General features: G+C 38.0%; 1 protein-coding gene across 7 annotated transcripts; it reads right to left on the reverse strand.

Moving 5' to 3' along the window:
• Positions 1-999: 999 nt before the first annotated feature.
• On the reverse strand, positions 1,000-27,017 carry LOC127418166 (probable G-protein coupled receptor 174). Of its 7 annotated transcripts, XM_051658602.1 has the most exons (5): positions 26,757-27,017; positions 11,843-13,048; positions 7,930-11,804; positions 6,132-6,286; positions 1,000-4,709 (listed from the first exon to the last, which is right to left on the reverse strand). In XM_051658602.1, exon 5 carries the CDS (start codon positions 4,413-4,415, stop codon positions 3,417-3,419), a length of 999 nt encoding a protein of 332 aa, XP_051514562.1. In that variant the 5' UTR covers positions 4,416-4,709; positions 6,132-6,286; positions 7,930-11,804; positions 11,843-13,048; positions 26,757-27,017; the 3' UTR covers positions 1,000-3,416. The 7 variants fall into 7 exon arrangements, with proteins under 7 accessions (XP_051514562.1, XP_051514565.1, XP_051514567.1 ...); XM_051658605.1 differs by lacking the exons at positions 7,930-11,804; positions 11,843-13,048 and adding an exon at positions 24,282-24,415; XM_051658607.1 differs by lacking the exons at positions 6,132-6,286; positions 7,930-11,804; positions 11,843-13,048 and adding exons at positions 24,282-24,415; positions 25,358-25,428.
• Between the last annotated feature and the right edge of the window lie 66 nt (positions 27,018-27,083).

Consider the following 27,083-nt stretch of genomic DNA (forward strand, 5'->3'; position numbering starts at 1 on the left):
CGTATGTGTGCTGTCAGTGGTCAAGCGAAAGTTTAAGGATTTTAATAGTGAATGCAAAATGTTCCAGTTTCACTTTAATTGAACATTCATGTAATGGCAAATGTTCTTACATGCAAGGTTAATGACATGCGTGACTCATAGGAGAAGTCAAGGAGGAGAGGCTTACTTTGTTACTTTGGCGATGATAGAATGGCAGCTGTGTAGCTGAATATGTTGCGACCGCTTCAAGCTTTTCAAGCACTTGTTTTGCCGCTGTCAAACATGAGCAAAGCAATGGGAATACCTCAGATTCACAGTTTATGTGGAAAAATTACATAAATTAAATAAAATTGCAATCTACTGCAAATAATGCGGAGATTGGTTGAAAATACTAGAAGGACTGGTTATTAGGGTTAGGCGTGAGCAGCTCCAACACTTGCAAAATAACGTACTTGGGCTTGTGTGGTGTCATTGAATTTCACATGTAAATGAGGATGTCAGAACAGATGCAGAATGGTGATGTCCAGCCAACACTGCCAATCATCATGTCCAAAGTCTTTGCTGAGATGTATATCGAACAGTCTGAAATAAGTGACAGTTGATGATTTTACTGGGATCTTATTTTACAATCTGAAAAACAATTAACAATCATAAAGGATATAAAAACACTTATTGCTGTGCACTGGGCTTTAGGTCTTACACTGACCTCACAAGAATCAGATGCCTTGTGGTGATTCTCTTGTCAAGTCATTTTTATTTGTATAGCGCTTTTCACAATAGATAATTCACAATTATGTCAAAAGAGCTTTACAGAAGGTCATGCCTTATGTCTTCAAATGAAAGACTTAAGGCATGAATGCTTTATAGAAAATCACAGTGCTTGAAGTGGAATAAAAAGTGCAGGATACTCTCTTTGTTAGTCTTAAATGATATTGAAATCAATATTTTACTGAATAAATGATACTCTGAGAGATTTTTTTCAACAACATATGTTTATTTAAAAAATAAATACATTTGGGTGTTTATACTGTACGGCAGGGCTCTTCAACCACTCTCTTGCATGGTCCTTATTATCTAGAAAAAAAACTCAATGGAAGTCAAATTTTTTTCCGTTATTACCTTACCTAACACTTTCATTGTAACTGACATGTAAACATGGAAATCAAAACTGTAAATAGTATGCCTTTATTTACATTAAAATAGTCAGGGGTATTTAATTAACATTAAGGTCTGGCCATAAATTCCTTCTTAAGATCTTATTTTTAAAATCTTAAGATTTTTATTTTATATATATATTAAATAAACTTTGGCCCACTGCTGTGTCCCCCACATCCCCCTCCTTGTGTATAGTACCCTATGTATTTTATTGTCTTGTATTTTGGTATTTTTATTGTTCTGTATGTATGTCTTGTCACAAAACCAATTGCCCTCTGGGGACAAATAAAGTTGAAATTAATTAATTAAGTAAGTAAGATCTGGCTGAAGAACAAAGACATCTTTATGGATTGAACCAAAGTCTACAATTGCATCATATCATTTTCCAATGATGAAGACGTGCATGTGTGTATGCAGCCTGCGAACTGCAGGTAAAGACATTTTCCAACCAAAACTGTAGCAAAAAACATGAAAGCACATAAAAGTACAAAAAAAATTACCATGGCATTATCTTACTTTGTAGTAGCCTCCCATGTACATACTATGGTATTGCCATATGTTACCACCACTGTAGCATGGTACTGCAACAGCAGGTTAATTTTGTAAAAGGTCATTTTGATTTAATACGATTTTGATAAAATTGTGTTTATGTAAAAATGTCTAGGGATGTTTTTAGTCCAGTCCACTTACATACATTAAAGATGCACTCAGTAATTGTTTTAATTTGTCCTATTGGACTTACACTGACACCTAATTGTGTGGATGCAGCATTATTCAAATGCAATATTTTCAGTTACTGATGCCATTCTAGAAATTTACTGTTCACAGTCAGCCATAATTAATTTAATCCATGAGTGAAAGTGTCCAATAACAGAGTGGTTACTGAGATTAGGTGAGTAGTATTCGGCAGGTCATGTGATCCTAACATGGCAGCTCCCATGAGGGAACCGTCTCCTTAAAGAATAAAACAGCTTTTATAAGGTCACTGATATTACTGGAGTCTTCAGCTTATTATGAATGTTCATGTCATGATGTTATACATATATTTCAAAATAACAATTCATTTCTCTAGGAGTAAAATTTTTTATTTAATTTTTTTTAAAGAAAAAAAAAAATTACTGAGTGCACCTTTAATTCTGCACAATAGTGTTGGTATGTTAGATGACAGGCCCATAGTGTCTCCTATCAGCTTCCTTCTTGGCTAGTATGAAGGTGGGACTGTCTAGGAAGTTATGCCACACACCTGTGTGGTGAGAGCTTTCACTTTTGAAAGACCCTTCATTTTTTTCCCCGTGGATTAACTTTTTTTTTTTAATTTATTATTATTATTTTTTTTTTTTTATAAATTAATTCCAACAAAGAAAGACGCAAGAAGGAATACGGTTTGGGCTTCCTGTGTTTCAAGGTGACGGTGCCATCCGCTGTCAGGTACCACTACCCTTGCCAGCTTATTGCTTTTCTCTCTTTTACTCTTTTCAGTTTACTTCACCTCTGTAAGCACACAGTTTGTTAGGGATACTAGTAGGTAGGTTGGTAGTTGGTAACCACTGGTGCTGGGGGGATCACCTAGGGTGGGACAGGAGGCACTGGGCAACAGCATGATTAGTGTATTTAATGTCATAATTAGCAAGTGTATGTGTATTCCGAGCCTGTCATACCACCATCTCACCACCAGATGTCATCTTCTTTAAATACTGATGTGTTCTCATGAAATTTCCTGTTTGTATGTTTACAGTTTGTATTTAAAAAAAAAAAAAAAATGTCCAGTCCTCGGAATTCAGGCAGAAGCAACTTGTTTATTTATATACATTTTTAATGTTTTTTTGTTTTTTTTTTCTGAGATGCACAAATTGACCCGCGCAGCTATTGTATTGTGAAATTACTCGGAATGACCCACTTTTCATTCAAATACTTGTGTGTCATAGAAAATGAAGGCTTTATGAAGCAAAGTTAATATCTACATTTTTTCTTACAGTAGAATATTTTTGTGTTCACTACACCTTTTCCTTAAATATACCGCTGACAATAGTTTTACTGCTATTTTGTAATTGAAAATATTTTGTCCATTTTCATGATCTTCCAGAGCAGAGAAATTTACTTGTCATATTCACTCTTTGTATTCACACACCTGTAAAAGTTTTTGTGCATTGTCAAGGTTAATTCAATTTCCTAAATATTCTGCAGCTTGAACATTCACATTTCTCAGGAAAAGAGGTTCCTCTAATTCCCAATGTACATAAGGAAGTTGTTGTCCCAGTGTTTCAGTGTGCTCGGTCTGTTCTTCACTCTTCGGGCTCAGATCTCACAGCCTCATGTGTGGAGCAAGATATCCTGTGGTGAAACTGCAAACTTTCCTGCAACTCTGGCCTGGACAGACGGCGCTTGAACTCATCAGTGGTGAAGTAGTACATGACTGGATCCAGACAGCAGTTCAAGCTTGCCAGACACAGTGTGATGGGATGCGTATGAAGCACAGCACTCTTAAAAGCACAACTAACAGTAAAATTGGATTTGGCCAGAAAGTCTAAAGGGAAAGTGATGTGATAGGGAACAAAACAGACCAGGAACACAGCAGCACAGCTCAATACCATCTTGAGAGCCTTGTGTTTTTCCCCAGAGTCTTGTAGAATGCAGGTTTTCTCACGTAGACTTGCTGCGGTCAACCACGTGCAAATGATCACCACAGCCAATGGAAGAAGAAAACCCATGATTTCTGCAACCGTCATTAGGGACACTCCTAACACCATCTTCAGTTGCATCATTGGTAGTTCAGAGAAGCAATGTAGAGGAGTGGATGGGTTTTTTCTTAGAAGCGGGAATGGTAGGCATCCTAAACACACGACGAACCACCCAGCGACGCACCAGCTACGATCCTGCCGTCTTTTTGTTGCACCGCAGCGCAATGGGTGGATAATGAGTCGACAGCGTCTCACACTGATGCACGCCAGGAAGAAGATGCTGGCGTACATATTGACATACTTCAAATAGAAACAGACCATGCAAGCGACCTGACCGAAAGGCCATGACTCGTTGAGATAGTAGTAAATGCGCAGAGGTAACGACAACACCTGCAGCAGGTCAGCTATGGCCAGATTGATCATGAATATTACGGCTTTTTTTGTCTCCTTCACGTAGGCGTAGAAAACCCAGAGTGCAAGAACGTTGCAGATCAACCCAGGAACGAGAATGACTGTGTAGAAGATTGCATAGATTTTATGCTGATATTCTTGTATTGATGTTGTATTGATGTTGCAAGAGATGTCGTTGGCACTCATTTTCATATCATTTGACTGGAATTTGAGAGTCCTAAAACTCTACAAATAGCCTGTATAATTCATCTTGTTTGTTGAGTTCATCTGGCTGTGTGCTGTAGATCCGAGATGGCACATTTTCTCAAGTTCTCAGAGTCCAAAAATCCGAAACATTAATGATCCACAGTGATGGTCAATTAAAACTAGGTTGTTTAGAATATCCTTGACAAAATCCAACAATTTGCCTTCTGACATGGTTACATCGATGAACATATGTATATGTTGTTTTTCAGCATGAGGGTTGGAGTTTCAGTGTGTCCAGCTCTGGAAAACAGCATAAGAAGTTCTAGTTAGATGCAGCGTGTGTGTGTGTGTGTGTGTGGGGGGGGGGGGGGGGTTATGTTCATGCATGTTCTCAACACAGAATTTGCATTTCTGACATGCACAGAGTACTTATAAAGAGGTTTTTGTGTTTCATCTGATTGACATACTGTGCTACAGCTTTTTTGCATGTTGTTTTCATATTCACTTTCATATTCATCTAACATTTGTCTACATCCACACAAAAACATGTGCAGCTCACTTTTCACCCAAAAATCGAAAGAAAACAAATGTAGATATATTTTCTTTATAAAGTAAATCAATTGTAGGACCTTTGTGATTATTATTATTTTATTTTATTTTATTTTTTTTTAACATTAACTTTGTGACATTATTTACACAACAAATTATGCACACCCTACCCCCAAATTATATGTCTGTAATGAAAACAGTTATTGAATTGAAAGTATTTACATACAGGTTGGCAACATATTTGTACTGTTTCATTTATGCTAAATAATATATATATATATATATATATATATATATATATATATATATATATATATATATATATATATATATTTTTTTTTGTTTTTTTTTTTGTTTAGTTTTTGTTTGTTTTTTACTGAAATAGTTTAAAATACTGTATTACAGATAATAATACTGTATTACAGATAATAAAAGGAATAGTTCACCCAAAAATGAAAACTCTCATCATTTACTCACCCTCATGCCATCCCAGATGTTTATGACTTAATTTATTTTCAGCAGAAGAAACAAAGTTTTTTAGAAAAATATTTGCAAGTGAATGGTGGCCAGGCCTTTTAAGATCCAAACAGGAGGCGTACAGGTAATCCATAAGACTCCAGTGGTTTAATCCATGTGTTCAGAAGTGATCCAGTCAGTTTTGGGTGAGAACATACCAAAATATAACTCTTTTTTTTTCACTGTACATCTTGCCATTGCAGTCTCTAGGCACGATCATGATTTCAAGCTTGATTACACTTCCTAGTGCTTGACGCATGCACAGAGAGCTAGATGGTGCTAAAGTTAATGTAACTGAGCTTGAACTCACAATCATCAAGGAAACTACTGTCAAGATGTACAGTGAAAAAACGCTGAGACAGGTGAGAGCTGGCTCCAGATCATCTGTTCTTATTCTGCTGGACCTATCTGCAGCCTTTGACACAGACAACCATCAGATCCTCCTGTCCACCCTCTATACTCTGGGCATCACAGGAACTGTGCTTGGATGGTTCAAGTATTATCTCTCAGGTAGGTCTTTCAAGTTTGCCTGGAGAGGTGAGGTGTCCAAGTCACATCAGCTACTTACTGGGTTACCTCAGGGATCAGTGCTTGGCCCACTTCCCAATATACACAACATCACTGAAACCAATTATTCAAGCACATGAGTTTTCTTACCACTGCTACAGCGATGACACACAGCTCTACTTGTCTTTCCAGTCTGACTACTCGGACCTCGGCCTGTCTGGCAGACATCTCGGCCTGGATGAAGGAACACCACCTTCACTCAACCAAGCAAAGACCGATCTTCTCTTCCTTTCCAGCCAACCCTGCTGTTGAGCACAACATTACCATTCAGATGGGTTCATCTACAATAACATCTTCCAAAACGGTCAGAAATTTAGGGGTAACCAGCGATAACCAGTGTTGGACAAGTTACTAAAAAAAAGTAATCCACTATCAATTACTAACTACTCCTTTTAAAAAGTGTAATCAGATTACTTTACTGATTACTTAATTGAAAAAGTAATTAAATGACTAATTACTTTACTTTTAAGTTACTTTTCAAAACAGTTGTCACAAAAAAAAAATTCAGCTCAAAAAATTCTAAATAATGTCTATTTTCTCCTAGTTCATTGTCGCACACCCTTTAGCTGTCACAGAAACGCAAACAGATGTACATATGAACATAAGAAATCACATTTTAATTGTATTATTCAAAATAATATTTTTAGAGAGATTTCTAACCCAAGTAATGTACTTAAAAGTAATTAATTTAATTGTTAATCAGTAACTGTAATCTGATTACAAGAATTTAAAATGTAATGCATTACACTACTTTTTGTGCCTAAAAGTATTATATTACAGCAATTACTTTGTAATCAAATTACACCCAACACTGTTGACAACCAACTTAATTTCACAGACCACATCTCAAAAACAGCCAAATTATGTAGATTTGCACTCTGTAACATCAGGAAGATAAGACCCTTCCTCTCTGAACATGCTACACAACTCCTTGTTCAGTCGCTTGCCATATCTAGACTAGACTACTGTAATGGGCTTTTAGCCAGCCTTCCTGCTTGTGCAATTACGCCTCTGCAAATGATCCAGAATGCAGCAGCACGTTTGGTCTTCAACAAACCCAAGAGAGCACATGTTACACCCCTCATTGTTTCTCAGAACAGTCACTGGGTCTGCACCAGCTTACCTGCAATCATTGCTGCATAGCTACTTGCCCACCAGAAGTCTGTGCTCTGCAAATGAGCAGCACCTTTTTGTACCAACATATAGAGGCCCCAAAACACTTTCTCTGACTTTTTGGCTTCACTGTACCTCAGTGGTGGAATGACCTTCCTAACTCCATTCGACAAGTAGACTCCCTCTGTCTTCAAAAAACTTTTCGTGAGCACTTAACCATACACTCAGTTGCACTCTAATCTCTGTACTTTTCAGATGCATTTGAAACTTTGCAATGCAACAATTTTCGTGTTACTGTCTCCTTAAGATGAATCACTTATGTTGTACCCTTCCTCATTTTGTAAGTGGCTTTGGATAATAGCATCTGCTAAATGAATAAATGTAAATGAAAAAGGAATTACATTTTGGTCTGTTTTCACCCAAATCCAACTGGATCACTTCAGTAGACATGGATTTAATGACTGGAGTTTGATGGATTATGTTTAAGCTGACTTGATCTGCTTTTTGGAACAGCCTGGTCACTGTTCACTTGCATTTTACCTACAGAACTGAAATATTCTTCTAAAAATCTTAATTTGTGTTCTGCAGATGAAAGAAAGTCATACACATCTGGGATGGCATGAGGGTCAGTAAATGATGAGATAATTTTCATTTTTGGGTGAACTGTCACAGGAGTGTAGAGAGAGAAGAGGACCCAAAAGCTGATGACAACAACAGAGTCTTTATTATTCCATCAACAGAGAAACAACTGGCAGATGAGAACGGAGGTTCTCACTATTTTGAAGGGATATGTGAGGCACACAAACACACTGGTAGTGGGGTTGAAACCACTGGAGGACTAGCCAAAGAGAGGTACCATCCAGGGAGGAGAGTGCAGAGACATTAACAATCCAACTTGTGAGAGAAGAGGTGCTGGGAGGAGAAAGAGCCCGCAGACCGATCCACGGGGTCTGAGGGAATACAGAGCAGGTACAAAACTGGGCTGGCAACACACGGAGAGAAAACAGTTAGAACTGGATGGATCCAAGAGCCAGGGCAATACACGTACCAATACTGTAAAAACCGAGATCTGCAAACTCAGTAAGAAGGAAAAGAAAAAAATGTTTTGCAACAGCAAACTGTACAAAGACTTAGCCTAAGCTGCAACCATAGTTTTCAAGAGAAAATCTGGCAACAAACAGAGCAAACAGAGGGTATAAATAGCCATAGGGAAAATCATCAGCAGGTGAGCATAAACACTCTAACTCAGCGGTGATGAGGGGGGTGTGGTAAGTACAAACGAGAGGGAGGAGTAGAGAGAGCACATGGCTAGTAATAATAATAAATAGAGACCTGTGCCCAAACACAAAACAAAAACAAGAATACAAACACACAGAGCACAGTCGATCAGCCCAGAGTCCTGACACTAACCCTTTAATGAAACTTAATGAATTACAGAGAATTATAAAAAGAAAAAAAGGAAACATTTCTGGGCTCCATAGAATAATGAGAATTTTAAAGGCAAATCAGCTTCTTTGTTTTGTTTCTTCAATATATGTGTGTGTGTGTGTGTGTGTGTGTGTGTGTGTGTGTGTGTGTGTGTGTGTGTGTGTGTGAAATGTCGTGACCTTGGCATGTTTGTCTGAGATTCACAGATTCATTTACTTTTCACATTATTTTATTCATCTTCGTATCTTTTATTATTTCTCTTAAAATTCCAGCTAATTGATACAGTATTTGATGTTTATACATAGCTGCATTAATATTTAGTTTCACATTTAAGTTTCATTAATATGAGACACAATTTTGTGCCATGTTTTCTTCATACTGTGTTTCAGTTTTTGGTTGGCGTGGTTCAACGTGAAACCATGTCATTTATATCAAAATGAGACTTTACATATATATTCTCCCTTGCTTATGAGTCATTGTAACATATTGTGCAGTATCATTTTATGGTGTTATTTTATTTTATTCTTATTTTATTTTACTATTTATTACATGTTGGTCAGTTTTGTACAGCACTTTGGTCAACATTTGTTGTTTTTAAGTGTGCTATAAAAATAAACTTTTATTGATTGATTTGATATTCATAGATGTGGGCACCATATTGTTGCACTAGTTTACCTAACACATTTTTCAGTCAGTCCACAATCTTTACTAAAAACACAACATGCTGAACAAAAATCAAGTGTGAATACTTTGTAATATCTTTCTATATTCTGCCAGATTTAGCAGCTGAATTAGTCTCATCACACTTTGAATTGAAAACATTTATGATTAGTTAGGTATAGTTCTGTTGTCACTATTAAATTTAATTGATATGACAACCCGTATACACCAAAGAGATTCATTCAAAAATAAGAGATATATATCTATTTCAAGCTCCCAAAAAACTTTAATAAGAAATCATTAGTATCTATGATTTGTTTACCACCTTTGGCATTTTGTTGTAATGCAAATCGCTAATTATTAAGGAACTTTGTGAAGATGCGGTAATGTTATTGAAGGTTAAACTGTTATTGCAGTTATAGGGGGATTGTGACAAACATATGTCTCTGATTAAAATCGGGTTCTCACAAAATAGCGCTAGGATAAGTGACTGATGAGAGATTGAGAGCATGCATGTTTGATTGACACCAAGAGTGCTCGTGTTGAATGGAGTGAAACCGAGAGTGCGCATAATCATTCAAATTGTCTCTATTGCTCCAAACACACTGTCTATCGCAACTCATGTTACATCAAGTATACTCAATTCTATTTAATCTCGGTCAACACGCCACCATATGGGTCAGCCTCGGCAAGAGGATCAGCTGTCAGGAGACAGTATATGAAATTAATCACACCCCCCACTGCATGCAGTCAACCTATAGAAATACCAGTGTGATCCCTACGGCGCATTTTTTTTTTTTTTTTTGCCTCGTGAAAGATGGTAGCTGCAACGAGACTTGCGTTTCTCAAAGAATTTAAGTGATTGTTGAGAGCTGGTGGAACCTCTTCTCTCGCGAAGGAGAAAGTTACAGTTTCAGCATCAGAGTTTTTTGTTCTGAACCAAGCCAGTGTAGTAAGTACAATGCGGAAGCAGGAGTTTTACTAATTGGCTTAGGGTGTATTGACTGTTTGTTAACAGTGCTAATTTTGTTGTGTTTTAAAGCCCCTTCGTCCATGAGGTCGAAAGCTACTCAAGATTTTTCCTGGCACACTACCCAGTGGAGGGAATGATGATGCAGGAAGAGGATGACCGAAGCCCTACTTCAGGCAGCCCCCCCCCCAGCCAAGCAATGCGTCAGCCGGAGTGTGTGGTGGGAAAGAAGGATGATAGTATGTGCAGGCACAACATCTGCCAACCAATGCCTTGAATTCGGCTGAACCAGTGAACTAGACGCCCTTGTCTCCATCCAGATTATCTGTCCTTAACGGCTTCAGGTGTGTTTGATGTTGGGGATGGCTTTCTGAGGTTGGACCCAGAGGACCCCTTAGATTCTGAGCTGGATGAAGACACCTCCTGGGCCTCAGATCCAGCTCCACTAGACCCATAAGGCAAGGCCATAATTTCTAGAGCAGCAGAGTGTGCTCAGTTGCCATTATTAGCCTCTGTTACTTCATCAGTGATTAATAGAGGCCCTCAGTGCTGAAAATCAGAAGGGTTACCAATCCTTCCTGATTTTGTGGCTGAGATGCAGTCATCCTGGAAGGCACCTAGCACTAGTGCATTACCCAGGACACAGCTGGCCAACTTGGATTGGGCAGAAGGCTGCAGCCTTTCTACAGCTCCCTTGGTGGGGCCAATGTTCGCTCTGTTGGCTGGTGCAACAGCAAGGGCAGGCAGAGATGTGACCCATCCAAACAAGTGCTGCAGTGCTGTGGATGTTCAGCTGCGTAAAGCTTACCAGGCATCTGCTTTGGCTGCAAGGCTTTCCTGCACAAATTTCCTCTTGCTAGTTTATTTGCAAGGATTGTTGCAGGATTTGTTCTCCATTGCTCCCAGCAACAAAGTGCCAGAGATGCTGCGAGTTGTGGATATGCTGATCTGGGGGACCAGTGCTCATGTCCAGGCTCTAGGCCAGTCCATGGCTTCTGTGGTCCAAGCACGCCATCAAGTTTGGCTGGCACAGTCAAATTTGTCAGACCAGGACTGTGGGGCTATATTGGCTGCCCCAGTTGTGCCAGGAGAAGTATTTGGCCCACCATCAGAAGCAGCCCTAGAGTAGTCACGCAGGACGAGAGAGCTGACACACTGGGTGTGGCAGATTGTGCGAACAAAGCGGCCTTCAGGTGCATGGGGCCATTCAGCTCCGTCTGTCCAGGTGTGGGCAGGTTCACAGCAGGCTTCAATGCAGAGTTCTTCAGCAGGTTCACACCAGGAAGCCCACCGCTCCTTTCACCAGCAGCGTCCTACTAAGCCAGCATACATGCAACAACCTGGGCACCGGTCCCGGCGCTGATAGTTGTCAGCCTCCAGTTTCACACTTCACACCTCGACACCTGGCTTACTGACACCAGTGTACCCAGTGCCCAGTGCTCAGCACCCTGGAGTCAGAATGCAGGCTCCAGTTCATGGCCAAGCCCCTACGTTACCGGGGTATTTCCCCTACAGTCCTAAAGGGCAATGCAGAGAGTGTGTCCCTTTCAGAGGAGGTCTCAGTTCTTTTGAGAAAAGGAGCAGTAACACTCCTGCCCTCAGAGTCGATAGGGCAGGAGTTTTGTTCCACCTACTTTTTCATTCCAAAAAAGGATGGGGGCTTATGTCCCATCGTAAATCTGAAGAGGTTCAAAGTTTATCTCAAGCATTTACCTTTCAGAATGCTGTGCCTGTCAACCCTCTTCAAGGGCATAAGGCAGGGGAATTGATTCACCACACTGGACCTACACGATGTCTATTTTCATATCCCTATTCACAGAAGTCACAGGAAGTACCTAAATTTTTTCTTTCAGGATGACGCGTATGAGTACAAGGTTCTCCCTTTTGGTCTGTCCCTAGCTCCTCATACTTTTACCAAGTGCATGGACGCGGCACTCATTCTACTCATTCGCCAGGGAATTTGTGTCTTCAACTACTTGGACGACTGGCTGATATGTGTCCCAATCAAGCAGCAGGCAAGGAGCTATACAGAGGTAGTGTTAAACCTCCTATGGCTGGGCCTGGCTTTGAACAAGGAGTAAAGTTGTCTTAACCCATGCATGACGTAATGTATCTTGGCTTAGTGCTGGACTTAACCACCATGAGTGCCTGTCTTACACCTCAGAGGCATCTGGTGTTGAGAGAGCAATTGTCCCAACTCATGGGAAAATCTCAAACAACAGTGAAGTGTGGCCAGAGGCTTTTCAGCCTGATGGCAGTGGCCTCTCAGGTAGTGCTGCTGGGTTTGCTCCAAATGCAGCCGTTGCAGCAGTGGTTTGCAAGAAACAAAGTAAGTCCACAAGAGAATGGTCAGCTCTCCATCTCTTCACAGCAAGGCTCGGCAGCTGCTCCTATGAGCTCACTCACAAGGTATCTCATTGAGGGCCTTACATCTTCCAGGGGTGGACAGTGTGGCAGCCAAACTTCTGTCAATAGGAGGATCAAGGCCAATGAAGTGGCGACTGCACACAGAAATCATGCAGGCCATTTGGGCCAACTTTGGGAGGGCTCAGGTGGACCTATTTGCCTCTCAGGGGACCACTCATTGCCCCCTCTGGTACTCAATGATGGGCCCCAAAGGGACACTGGGGGTAGATGCTCTAGTGCATGAGTGGCCACAGGGCCTTCTGTATCCTTTCCACCTTTTCCTCTTCTGCCAGTGGTGCTCACCAAGATACAAGATTTGTCAGCCAAGATTTTTTTTATAGCCTCCGACTGGTCCCACTAGTCATGGATGCCAGATCTGGTGGCGTTGCTCACAGGATCCCCAGGGCATCTTCCAATCAGGCAGGACATGCTGTCAAATCAAATCAAATCAAATCAAATCACTTTATTGTCACACAGCCATATACACAAGTGCAATGGTGTGTGATATTCTTGGGTGCAGTTCCGATCAACATAGCAGTCGTGACAGTGATGAGACATATACCAATTTACAATAACATCAAATTAACACAACACAGTTTAAACATCTGTTATACATAATTAAACTCGACTTAAAACATCAAATTAACACAACACAATTTAAACATCTGTTATACATAATTACACTCAACTTAAAACATCAAATTAACACAACACAATTTAAACATCTGTTATACATAATTACACAACTTAAAACATCAAATTAACACAACACAATTTAAACATCTGTTATACACAATTACACTCAACAATATACAAATAATAACATACACTGTACAGTATACAATATGCTGTTTTTTTGTTTTTTTTGTTTTTTACTATATAGATACTATATAGATACACATTATTCAATAAAAATTAAAATATATATGAAAAAAGTATATATGTAGAATGTACAGTATTGTACTGTATTGACATTCAGGCTGTCGGTTGATAGTCAGTTGTTAAGAGAGACATAGTGTCCCAGGGTTGGGGGAACTCTGGCACCCCAATCCGGGGTTGTACAAGTTGCACATTTGGTGGCTGGACGGGAGTGACCAGACAGTCTAGGCCAAAAGGTTCTAAAAACTTTGCAGGCGGCTAGAGCCCCGTCCATGATAACAATCTACACTGGTCGTTGGGAAAGATTCAGTCGCTGGAGCCATTCTAAGGAGCTCAACACAATTTCATGTGACATGTCCTCAGTGTTGTCTTTTCTTCAGTTCTTTTTGGAAGGGGGCCTTAAGGAATCAACTCTGAGGGGATATGTGGTGGCTATATCTGACCACCATGATTTAATTAAGGGCCTTTCAATCTTTCAATCAGTCTATTGTCAGCTATTTTCTGAAAGGTGCCAGGAGGTTGTGCCCATCACGTTCAAGACTTGTCCTCTCATGGGACTTGCTTATTGTGTTGCAGGCAATTACAGAGCCTCCATTTGAGCCCATCTCTAGCTTAAGTCTGGAGCTCCTCTCTTTTAAGACAGCCTTCCTTCTCGCCATTGCATCAGTGAGGCGTGTAAGTGAGTTGCAGTCTCTCTCTTTACACCCAACATGCTTAAGGCTTGGGGAGGAGGGCGGTGCCATCTCGCTCCTGCCGAACCCTGCTTTCTTGCCCAAGGTTCTGCCACGTTCCTTTGTATCCAGGCCTTTTATTCTGTATCACTTTCATTCGCCCAGTCCAAGCCCTGAGGAGTTACATTGCTCGCACCCATCCCATAAGGCAGACGGATAAGTTGTTTGTCTGCTATGGGGAGTCAGCACTTGGTCAAGCTGTGTCTAAACAACAGTTTGCCCGCTGGGTGGTCAGGGCAATTGAATTGGCCTATAACAGTGCCGGTGTGTCTCCACCCGCTGGGGTTATAGCCCACTCCACCTGTGCACTTTTTTAGGGCACTTATTTAGAGGAGATCTGTGCAGCTGCTGGCTGGGTTTCCTCATTGATGTTCGCCCAGTTTTATCGCCTGAATGTGGCATCCTATGTTGCCACCTCTGTCCTACGGGCAGGGGCGTGTTTAATAGGTCCCTAACAAGCTTGGTTCCCTTCAAGGTGTTATAAATACCTGGTAGTTTTGTTTATATTTTAATCCTCAGTTCCAGGGACTTCTGTTCTCTTCAGTTTAGTGTGGCCATGGCTTGTGGAAACAAATCCACAAGAGGCCAGTGGCAGTCAAGTGTTGATCTTATGTTGGACTGAATAACATGTTTGTTTCAATAAAGTAATCAAGTTAACTCTAATCTGTTCTCCTGCATTGATTGCCCCACCACATTCCCCACCTGACTTTATATGATACACTGTTGACCCATATGGTGGTGTGTTGACTGAGATGAAATAGAACGAGAGGTTACACAGGTAACCAAAGTCCTATGAATAAGGTCAACACGCCACACAGTGTGGAGCTGCATGGTACCAGTCAGCAAAATAAGATGCACTGGCGGAATCACACCGGTATTTATAGATGTTGATTGCATGCAGGTGGGAGGCATGAATAATTTGATATACTGTCTCCTGAAAGCTGATCCTCTTGTCGAGGCTGACCCATATGGTGGTGTATTGACATTTTTCATAGAACCTTGGTTATCTATGTAACCCCTCGATTTGTGTTTTCATGCAATACATTTGCAGTATCTTTTTTTGTTTCTTCATTTATTATAATCAGGTTAACTTGTAACACCATGAGTGTCATACAATATTTATACACTAGGGAGAGCTTAATACAAATCTACATAAATATATGAAAGAGGTTACAAAGTTTTGATTGCCTTATGTTCCACAGAAAATAGTACTGACTCAATATAATGTTCCATTTCATTTAAAAAAAAAAAAAAATTATAAAGCAGTATTTTTTTCAGGAAATTTTACATTTGTGAATATTAAAGTTTGCTAGTAATAAAATAAGATTTATCATATAAACATGACTACCTTTGTTTTTATGATTCTCCAGGAAACCAAACAATATATGTTTCCACAATAAAACAAACTGATCATCAATATACTTGAAAATAAAATCACATACATTTTGCCAAAAAGGCCTTACAAATGGGCAGTGCCAAAACAAATGAACCATAGTTTCAGAGCAGCTATAACAAAAGGTACAGCTTACATCAATGGAATCTTTAAATGTTACAAAATAATGTATCGCTGGGTAGATCCTGTGTATGAGTTTAAATTAAACTTCCTTAAATTTATTTGTAATTAGATACTGAATAGGTATAGGCCAAACCTTTTTTCAAAACTATATTGTCTGAAAAACGATTCCAGTATTAACACACATATGACAGAGTTACAACATCTCTTTGGAACAAAGCTCTCATGGACCTATTTTGAGAATGAAAGGAAAAAAAAAGATTTTACCTACATTTGAGTTTATTATATTAAACAGGGGCCACTGTTGATTATTAGTTCTTGTTTGCTGTTTGAAAGGCATACAAACTTCAGGAGATATTGCACCAAAAACTGAATATAGTTTGCATTTTAAGGACCTACTGAGCTACGATATTTTTCTATTTTCTACCTGGAATATCATGAGGGTGAGTAAATAATGAGAGAATTTTAATTTTTGGGTGAATTATCCCTTTAACCCATCAGTATCTGGTGACTTGGAATTTTTAAGACGATTAATTGCATCCATCAACTCGAGAATTGTAATAGGTGTATCACAAAGTTCCTTTTCAGTTTTTTTTATTTATTTATTTATTTATTTATTTAATTAAAAAAGGCATCAGCTGTCACTTGAGAGTACTTGGAAGTATACATATTCTTATAAAAGTCACTACAATATCTAGATATAAATGTCTGATCATCAGTTATAACTCCATTAATGTTTAACTTACTAATAGCGTTATTAATACAATTACGTCTTTCTAAATAAAAATAATAATAATATGAGTTTTGCTCCCCTTCCTCAAGCCATTTTCTTCTTGACTGAAAAAAAAGGCACCTTCAGCTTTTTTCCTATCCAAACCATCTAATTTAATCTGCAAATCAGCAATTTCTATTTTTTCTTCCTCTAGAATACAATCTGGATGCTTCTGAGACAGAATTGTTATTCTCGCTATTACTTTAGTTTCTTCAGCTTTTTTACATTTGGCTATGAAGCAACTTGCATCTTTGTGCTCTTTGTGTCTAACTGTGTAGTGAGTCAGAATTATTACTGTAATAACTCTTGAAATGGGCACTGTAATATTTATGCACATGAAATTCATCCACATTTTTATAACAAACCGGCATATTTATCTGAATTACAGCATGACTGAAATTGTAAATTTGTGAATGCTTAGAATTGCCAACAACTTCGAGGGCAGAGTAGGTCATGCTTTACCTCAAGATCATGCTTTGAGGGCTGAGCAAGTGCTCATTCATTAGGGTAGCAGTGTATGTGTGACTTTGTGCCTGCTGTGATCAAAAAAAGATTAGCCCTGAACCAAGGTGTAACAGGAGCCAACTGGTAAGTGATAGCTGTGCAGTGTGTGTAGACCTCACTCCCCTGGTCTCAAGAGGCACACTAGCAACCGTTGCCAGAGGTTATAGCCTTTAGCCTCCTTGTTAGCAGACCCGCCTCCCGTGCTGTCTGACACCGGTTCGAATCCCACTCAGAGTGGGTCAAGCAGGACCAGTTACATAGGCACGATCGGCCAATCACAGATTTAAGACAAAGATCCATCAACCTAGATTGGAGGCCAATTGATTGATGCATCCCTAGTAAATATTACTTAAAATATTGACAGTTGCTGCATCTGAATATCCATACTTCCCTAATATATAGTATGCTAAAACAGTATGCTAATGGAGTAGTATGTCTGAATCCACAGTATTCATGAAGCAGTAAGAAGTACTTGGATGACCTACTATTTCTGGTGAGATTCTGAAGTGCGGATCGACTGGACACTTAATGATCCCATAATCCCTCGGGAGCTGAGGCGATGTCACATTCAAAATGCTGGATTTAAAAGAACTGTGTTGAATCGCAAGTCAGATAGCTCTTCTCAACTGTAAGTGCTGCATATACCAAGATAACTGACCCTTCACTAAGCCACGCCTTAAAAGCATATTTGACCAATCCTGTCTTGGAACTGTTGCCCTGCCGCCATTACTCTGACACACGTTTGCTATTTTCCAATGAGAACCTATGGAAGTAATGTGTGTTTGAGTACTTTCAAGCTGGATTTGATCAAAATTATCAAAAAAATTTAAAACACGTTGTTGCCAGGTAATTTGTAATAGTGACACGAGTTACCCAGAGAGAGGTGTTTTTCTTTCTTTTTTTCAATAATCTTTAAATAGATCTGGAGAAGAGCATGTAATAGATTAAAATGTGTCAGCCCTCATTCCCAAATGAACATATAACATCAGCAACGACACCTATATTTGCACCAAGGTAAATTAAAGCTAATAACTGAACATTAATTAATGTATTGATCCAAGTCATAGTAAAAGCGATAGTAAATAAACATTTCACAGCATCAAAATGAGTGTGTAATGAGACATTATAAACAGCTCTGTTCACTTACGCTAATGTTATTATATGTGTAATTGCTATTAAATGAAGTTTTTCTCTTTTCAAGTGACTGTAAAAATATCAATATGATAGTATAATGCAACTCAACTCAATGTTTATAAGTATAATGAAACATACTGTGGTAAAATGCAATAAATCCAAAGATTGCCGTGCCTGTGATGGAATTGTCCGAACTGATGTGAGAACAGCATAACAATCACATTTTTATGGTGCAGGAAAAAGGTCACTATTGTGTTGTCTTAATCAAGAGGCTGGCCTGGTCTGAACGGTGCTCTAGAGCGATAGCAGTAGAGACCCCCAAGCAACTTCACAGTACAGCGACTAGCAACTTCATGTGATAGTCACTGCATGTGTGTACAGGGCTTTACTATAGATAAAAATATGAGAATGATATAACTAATATATTTTGTGTGTGTGTGTGTGTGTGTGTTTTACTCGCTATTTGTCAGTTTCTGAGTGAAATAAAAAAGGCACTTAAATGTTCTTATTTAGGCAATTTTGGCATTACAAACTCCCTCCATGTGTGATGACAGATCAGACAAGATATATTTATTAATCAATGTCACAACAAAACAGTTGTCGCAAAAGCGCTTTCATGTACATTTTTGAAGTTGATTACAAAAGCAATTCATGAAACTAAAACTAACTTTTCCACAGTAATGCAGTCATTTCAGCTTTGGCTGGTGTCTAGTATAAGGTGTGTCTTGTTCCTAGTCTTATTAACCGTGTTTGTCTTTGTATATATAATGCTCTCATGTTTTCTGTATTTGTCAGTTCTCGTCCTTGTAAGGCTGTTGTCTTGGAGTGTTCTGGTTTCTTGTGTTTAGTTTGCCTTTTATTAAAAGAGCACTTATATCCGCATTTCGCTTCACCAGACTCCACATTACACTTGTGAACTTTCTTTTAATATACTTTTCAGTGTATGTTTAAAGATCAACTTTAAATTGATGAAATAAAATAATCTTTTCACCACAGAGTTTTCTTCCTAATTTTGCACACTCTCCCCAATTTTTTTGGGAACCACTGTATTTAATGTTGAGTTATACCTCCAAATTTAAGTGGAATGTTTGGGTAAGTGTTCACTAGTGACTATGAATACAACAAAATACATCCCAGGAGTGAGTTTGGATTTGAGGGTCCTTATCTAATATGAATGCATTATCAGTAATTACATATGTAAAAAAAAAAAAAGAACGAAAGTTTGGTTGTTAGTAATAAATCATAATACTTCAAGTTGCTTCTCTCTTTATTGCATATTGTACGCTTTTAACATACTATAAACCAGCAATAGCATTAGATTTCAAATACAAATGGGAAATGAACATGCTGTAAATGCATCATCAATAAAAACACCATGTTAAAAATAAACTGGCTTTAAAAAAAGTTATTTTCTAAATTTATTTCGCTACGTTTATTACACGGAGAATAACGTGAACATTGTGCAGCTCCTCATTTTTCCTCACTTTACCTGAGAATTGCTGTTGCTATTTTTCATATCAGATACTTGTGTACATTAAAATGAAGATGATACACGTAGTAAAGTGCAGTGTCAAGCTACAATAAATAAACTGTTTAAAATTTATTTACTGTCAAGTTCAATTAAGGTAGTTCAAAAACTGACGACCGTCCACTGACTGAATGCAGGCAGAAGTTCTGATACCTAGCTCTCAGAGTCGAATATGATGACACAGGGACACGTAAAAAAGGTCTATATTGTTGTTTGATTAATATTAATGGCCTGTAATAGCAGCAGGTTTTTTGGGCTGTATTTACACATCACATAGATCCTACATATGTCTTTATCCTATCTGCATACACTTACGTAATACATTAATAGGTCTGTTTCCATTAATATCGTGTCAATAGGGACATTTTGATATATATACATAATAAGTCATTTCTTTGCCTCTAAGTCATGCATTAAAATTGTTTATGCACCACTAGCCATGGATTACCTCACTTATAACATGGTAAATTGCCTGCACTGATTATTTATAGCTGTCATTGATTTTTGCTGTGCACATTTCGACTGGAAGGATAAATATAACGGTTAAATTAATCTATGGGTCATCAGATCTAGAGTATTGCCCGTTCATCAGAGATAAAATAGTGTGATAATGTTATATTTATTTAAATTGATTAAAGTGCTGTACGGATAATTGGAAAAATTGACAAGAGTTTTTTGGAGACCTAAACTCTGTGAATTTAAATCCACAATCCAAAAATAATGATAGCCACAGAATGTAGAAGGGCTGGCACTCAGAAGAACTCATAAGATGTCATATTTAATTTTTGTTCTTTGTAATTTTGACATAAATGAGGAATAAACAGCTATGCGGATGTCATATCTTTTTTGTTACAGATGTGACCATCCGAAAAAAGAAAAGAAAAAAAACTACTCTGAAACCTGCAGAATTTGACCTCTGAGACATCGGTGTGATATCCATTAAGGCTGCAGGACTGACTGAATTAAGAATGAAATGCACGATTACTAAATCGCAAAAGGCTGCAAGTGCACTCTAGTGATTTGTTTCTTACACCAACCTATCGGTTTGCTACAGAAGACATTAATTGATTGACTGGAGTCGTATGGATTACTTTTATGCTGCCTAAATGTGATTTATGGACCATCAAACAGCCAGCAGCCTGATGGCACCCATTTACATGATTTGTATGGACAAACTGAGCTGAAATTTGCTTATAAAAATCTTCACTTCAGTTCTGCCGAAGAAGGAAAGTCATACACATCTGGGATGGCTTAAAAGTAAGTAAATCATGAGAGAATTTTAGTTTTTGGGTGAACTAACCCTTTAAGGAAAAGTGCAGGTGCATTTCTTTTTATCTCAAGGTGGACTATAATATATATATATATATATATATGTATAATATGACAGTAATATGTGGTTGATACACATTCGCACAAACGAATGTAATTTTGAATTGTTCTAATTAATTGCATACAATCATTCTTTATTCCTGTAGTGCTTCAGAGTTTATTTAAAGACGGTATTGCATAACTTGATGATGTAGTGTTTTGTAATGTCACGGTTAATCATGGCACTGAGACTCTACACTATAGTGTGAAACTCTAACACTATATTCGCATCTGGAGGTAGTTTGAACAGAGGAATAAAACTCTCGCAATGTCTCATTATGGATGACAGAATCAAGTATTCAAACAGACCATGGTGTATACATTTCATTCAAATATATACACTATATATTTGAAAGAATGTCACAATCACTGATTTCAATTAAGTAACAGTTAATAATGACTCACTTTAAAGCTTAAAAAACACTCCAAAGCGTCAGTAGTCCAGGTGACTCGTCCGTCATATTCGAATCTTCTGTAGGCATACAGTCACTTAATTCACTGAACAAAATTGAAATCATTATTCACTGTCAAATCAAATCATTGATCAACTTGTGTGCAGAGGTCAAATCAAATATGACAACACGTCAATACCTCATTGGTTCTTGCGCATCTTCTGACCAAACGTCATGACATCATGACTCAAGAACCACTGAGGTTCTTGAGATGTTAATGATAAGTTGCCATATCTGACTTGGGGCTCTATTTTCGTGAGTGCGCAAAGCGCAGCGCAATGCGCAACGACAGTGCGCAACGACTTATTCAGTTTTCGTGAGAGTGCAATTTTCGTGCCGGGGCAAAACGCAAGTGGCCATGCGTGGGAGTGTTTTGCGCTATTGTGGGTGTATGCGCACAAACTCTGGGTGTATTGTATGTTAATGAAGTGGCGCAAAGTGCAATTTACAATTTTCCTGAGAAATAGGTCGTTGAGCTAAGACGTTTGAAAACCACGTCATAACTCAGCGTAAAGTGTAAACTCAGTTCCTGCGTTAGCAGTTTGGAGATTCCACCAGCAGGTGGTGATAAAGTTCATGTCCAAACTCTGAAAATATAGTGGAACATCAAATTATTTCCCTGACGATCAGAGTTGTAGCTGTCTTATATGAAACAAAAAATTATGAGATTTGTGTTATCTATAGGTCATATTTTATTTTTCAATTATTATTATTGTTTAAATTTACAATTTTATTTATGGTCTAATTTGTAGGCCTAAAGGTATTTTTCCACCTGTTGTCATAGAGTGATTTTTAAGTCACTGCAAAACGGGCAGGTGGAAGAAGTTGGAGTAAAATTTTGGAATTGGTAGGCTATGTTTTTTTTGACCACTTCATTACTTTGATTATATTTTCATTTCGTTTGAAGTGTAATTTAAATGTAGAAATATGTTTGTCTTAATTTTTTCATGTTTCAATAAATGTATTTAATTTTTCAAATTTTTTGAAGTGTGTGCTCATACAATCACTGTTAATACTAGCCATGATTTGTGTGTCAGTAGATGAAAATGACTAATAATACTTACATTCTCTGAAAATTAACAGAGCCTACATCCAAATTCTAATGAGAATCACATTTTCCATGCATATAAAAGGAGTGTGTCACTGTCATAGAAATATGCCAGACAATCATCAAGGACACAGTTAATACACAAAAGAATGTAATTTTTAATTGTTCTAATTAATTGCATACAGTCATTTACACTACCAATTTCTTATGAATGTGCTGTCTTGATTTATTTCACTGGTGCTTGATGGAATAAACTATATAATAGGATAAGGTGACCAGATTTCTGAAATGAAAAATGGGACATTTCTAGTTCAGTGGTAAATATGTCATTGAAATTTCACATGTTACTTATCTATTAATTAAAGAAGGGGGACAATCCGGATGTTATTTTGACCATGGTGAATGTAGTAATGTGATGAACTTTGGTATATCATACTCTGTTGAATATGTCTCAATGAAATTCTGATACAGAGGAAAAGTTGATCATTTTTAATTGTCTTCTGTTACATGAGTTCATTCTTTTCTGCACTGCATACAGTAGATGACATTGTGGCTTGATAAAAGTGAACTAAACAAACATATAAACAATGATTGAATATAGGAAATATTGCAGCCGACTCCACAGCACAGGGGTCCTGCCCTTGTTCACACTCTTTGCATCACTCTTACTCTCTTCTAAAATTCCTTCTCCTTTTTTCCTTCACCTATACCTGGCACTTTCCTAAAAGTAAGACGGTAGGCTGCATACTTGCTTGCTGGCAAACTGGTAGAGGAATTTCAAAAGAAATGAGCTCACTTGACTACCATTTACCTCAGTATTACAACTGAAATCATATGAAACACTTACACTATGTATTATATCAGGGCCTGAAATTCATTTCTGAAGGGCTGATTGACCCCCTTGACTACCATTTACCTCAGTATTACAACTGAAATCATATGAAACACTTACACTATGTATTATATCAGGGCCTGAAATTCATTTCTGAAGGGCTGATTGACCCCCACAATATGCTTCATATTGTTGGGCATTTTTTCCACTTTGGAGTCATGACACAAAGATATTCAATATTGTACAATAATAATAAATTATTATTATTACACTATTTCGCCTAACCGTTTCTATCAGTTATCTCACATGGTTTATCTTCAGGACTCCTATAGTGCAATAATGTTAATATGGCATGTACATATGTAAATTCACTCATATTTAATTCAATAACTGTACGTACCCCTACCTTGCACATATATTACCACTTGCACATGTACATACACCATTCTATGTTATATGTCCTATTTTCCTATATACATCCATTCACTCTTGTTTTATATTCTGTGTCTCACTGTAATGTTTTGTGTGCACTGGCTTGTTTCTCCTATGGCCAAAAAAAAAAAAAAAAAAAAAAAGTAAAAAGAATCCTTGTGTACGTGAGCACACTTGGCATTAAAGCTCATTCTGATTCTGATATCTTATGGACCTGTTTTTCTTAATTATACCTCTTATTTTGATCAACTCTTATGCATTATGATGCTTCTTTTCAGTCACTTCTTTCCCAGCAAAACACAATGTAATCTATGCTGTAATGTGCTGACTTACATTTATTGTTGTTCTTTGCAGATACTTTATTATACATTTCATTTATTTTTAACGTTGTATTCTTATTTTAAATGCATACATTTTATATAATACAAAACAATATAACTAATTTATAACATAACTAGTATGTGCCTCACCTCGAAGCTGATGATGATGATTCTTTTCAGTTGTGTTTGCTCCCTGGCCCAGTTCTTAATGGCAAAACTGGCACAAACAAGTAATCAGTAAAGAAAGACGAATGACTTAAAGCTGCTACAGCAAGCAGCCCCCTCTGTTGGTCACAAAAAACAGCACGCGGTAAAACTTGTTGCCGGTAGGCTTCAATAGCGGCTTTCTTGCCATATATTTTCACTTTGCGGACTGTTTTGAATTGCCAGTAAAAACTGGGAGACTGTCAAAAACCAGGACTGTCCCCGGAAAATGGGGAAATCTGGTCACCCTATAATAGGACGCAGATGATGGAATAATAACTGGAGATAACCTCAGAATTAAATTGCTCTTTATCCAGCCCATTTGTGCATTGCACATACGATCTCACCAAACCTACTTGCGCCTAGACTTAGCGCATGCTTGCATGAAAATACCAAAACTTCATGGCCATGCCCACTGACTTATGAATGACTTATGGCATAGCACTGCGATTAGCATTAGCACTCTTAAGATAGGGCCCTTGGGCTCTGTATACATGAGTATCAATGATTTCATGATGAGAATAACGACTTTAAATTCAGTTAAATTGGGTGAACAATTCCTTTCAAATGAATTAGAAACTAATTAACAATTTCATGTGCATGTGTTAGGCAGACTCTTAGCCACTATTCACTTTCACTGTATGGAACAAGATGAAATGAAAGTGAATGTTGAATGAGACTGTAATATACTGCCTAACATCTCCTGTGTTCCATGGAAGAAAGTCATATGAGTTTAAACAACATGAGGGTGAGTAAATGACAGAATTTTCATTTTCGCTTGAACTTGAACTATCCATTTTAAGAAATCTTGAATCATGCCCTTAATTAAAGGTGCACTAGGTAATTTTTTGTATGTCGAAGTGGCTTACATTGACTTACATTGGCACCTAGTGTCCTGGATGCTGCATCATTCAAACACAGTAGTTTTTTAGTTACCAATGCCATTGTAGAAATTCACTATGCACAGTAAACCATGATTAATTTAATCCATGAATGAAAGTGTTCAATAACAGGGCACTTACTGAGATTAAGTGAGTAGTTTTCAGCTGGTCATGTGATGCTAACATGGCTGCCCCCATGAGGCGCCCCTGCCCTATGTAGAATAAAACAGCTTTTATCCACCTTTTTCCTATGTCCCATGATGCTTAGCAAGAAATATGGGCGTTACTTCTGTTGTCAAGTAAACACAGCTGTTGTTGTGGCATACATCCATTCATGCTTTCGTTACATTGTTGGGATTTTGAGGACAGCATGTATGATTTCGTGAGGACATACATCAGTCACTATATCAGTGTGTTACTGAACAACTATAAACTGCAAAAAAGTCATGAAGACAAAGAAAGTGCGAACAAAATTATCGGTTGTTTTAGTGTTAGTTCAGCTTCAGATGTGTGTGGTTGTCATCTTGTCACCCTCTATGTTCAAATCAGACAGACACACTGAGGAAGAGATGTGATACTTGGGTATGTAATCGCTTTTTTAAGTTTTCCGCTTGGACAGTTATTTCCTTTTAAATTCGCATGTAAGTTTAGACATTTGTTTGGTGGGTGATTGACAGGTGAGAGGTGGTGCTTCGCTGCCATCCGGGATGCATCAGGATGGCGTTTTAAACCTCAAATGTGATGTGGTTTTTGACTAGCTCTGTATGATCCAATCACAAAACATTTTTCACCCTGTTTACAACTAACTATATTTAGCACTGACCATTTGCAGTCGGCTCATCCAAAACATGTCTTATTACCAGCTATAAACAGGGTCTAAAATGACTGCAGCCAGAGCTAGGGAATGCTATAGAATGATTTTATACACATTTTAAAATGACTATTCATTTTTTTTTAGAAGTAAAACTTTTTAAATGTGAAAAAAATTACTGAGTGAGCCTTTAAAGCTTGATTGTGTGGTCTTTAAAAAAAAACAAAAAAAAATATTATATTTGAGTAACAAGTCCTACTTTCCACCATAATCATGTGACAGAAGTAGGAATGGAAATGTGGGGCAGTTTTTCAGTATCTGAATGATAAATTATTCTATAGTTTTTGGTTTTGATAAGTTTCAGCCTGTCTATGGATTCAGATAGGTCCCCAGAGCCCTGAAGGCCCATTAATTTTCTGACTCAGAATTTGAATTCATGAACATGTGTTCTGATAAGAAAGTAAAAGCATCACCAGATCTTCATCTTAATCTCAGAATGTATATGGAGTGTGTTTAGAGATAAAGCCTTGTAAATTTCTGACAGCATGTTTACAGCCTGTGAATCTCTCAGCCCACCATCATCATGGTACATCAGAAGAACATGTTAACGTTCTTTCAGTTAAGGTTAAGACTAATTAAGGTTTAGGATTAGATTTACCACAGTTAAAGTGTAACAGGTACCAGTGAATATAACTGTTTGACCAGCAACACAATAAAAGAGTCTCTCACCTTGTGAAATGATGGTCATGTGTCTCCTGTACATTAATGGCTGACAGGAACATCAGCCCATAAACATGTGATCTGAAGCCACAGCATCAGTGCTGAATGAGTTCAGTAGACAAACTGCTAGTTTCTCACCGTCCAAGTCAATCCAGTCACTCTAAAACACAACATATGGCCTATTGAACAGTTTTGCAATGTTTCTTCAAAGTATCAAATGTATTTGTGTCTTTTAATCGCAGGCGTTGTACTTTCTGTTTGTGTGTAGGCTCTCACTCACTGCTTTAACGTTTCCTGTGGGGGAGTGAACAGTATTTTTTTTTTATTTTTTTTTAT

This window comes from Myxocyprinus asiaticus, chromosome 27 (genome assembly GCF_019703515.2).
Source record: "Myxocyprinus asiaticus isolate MX2 ecotype Aquarium Trade chromosome 27, UBuf_Myxa_2, whole genome shotgun sequence".
Taxonomy (NCBI): Eukaryota; Metazoa; Chordata; class Actinopteri; order Cypriniformes; family Catostomidae; genus Myxocyprinus; species Myxocyprinus asiaticus.

Coding starts and splice junctions, on each gene's coding strand:
- LOC127418166 (XM_051658604.1), bottom strand. CDS start 4,415: ATGAAAATGAGTGCCAACGACATCTCTTGCAACATCAATACAACATCA.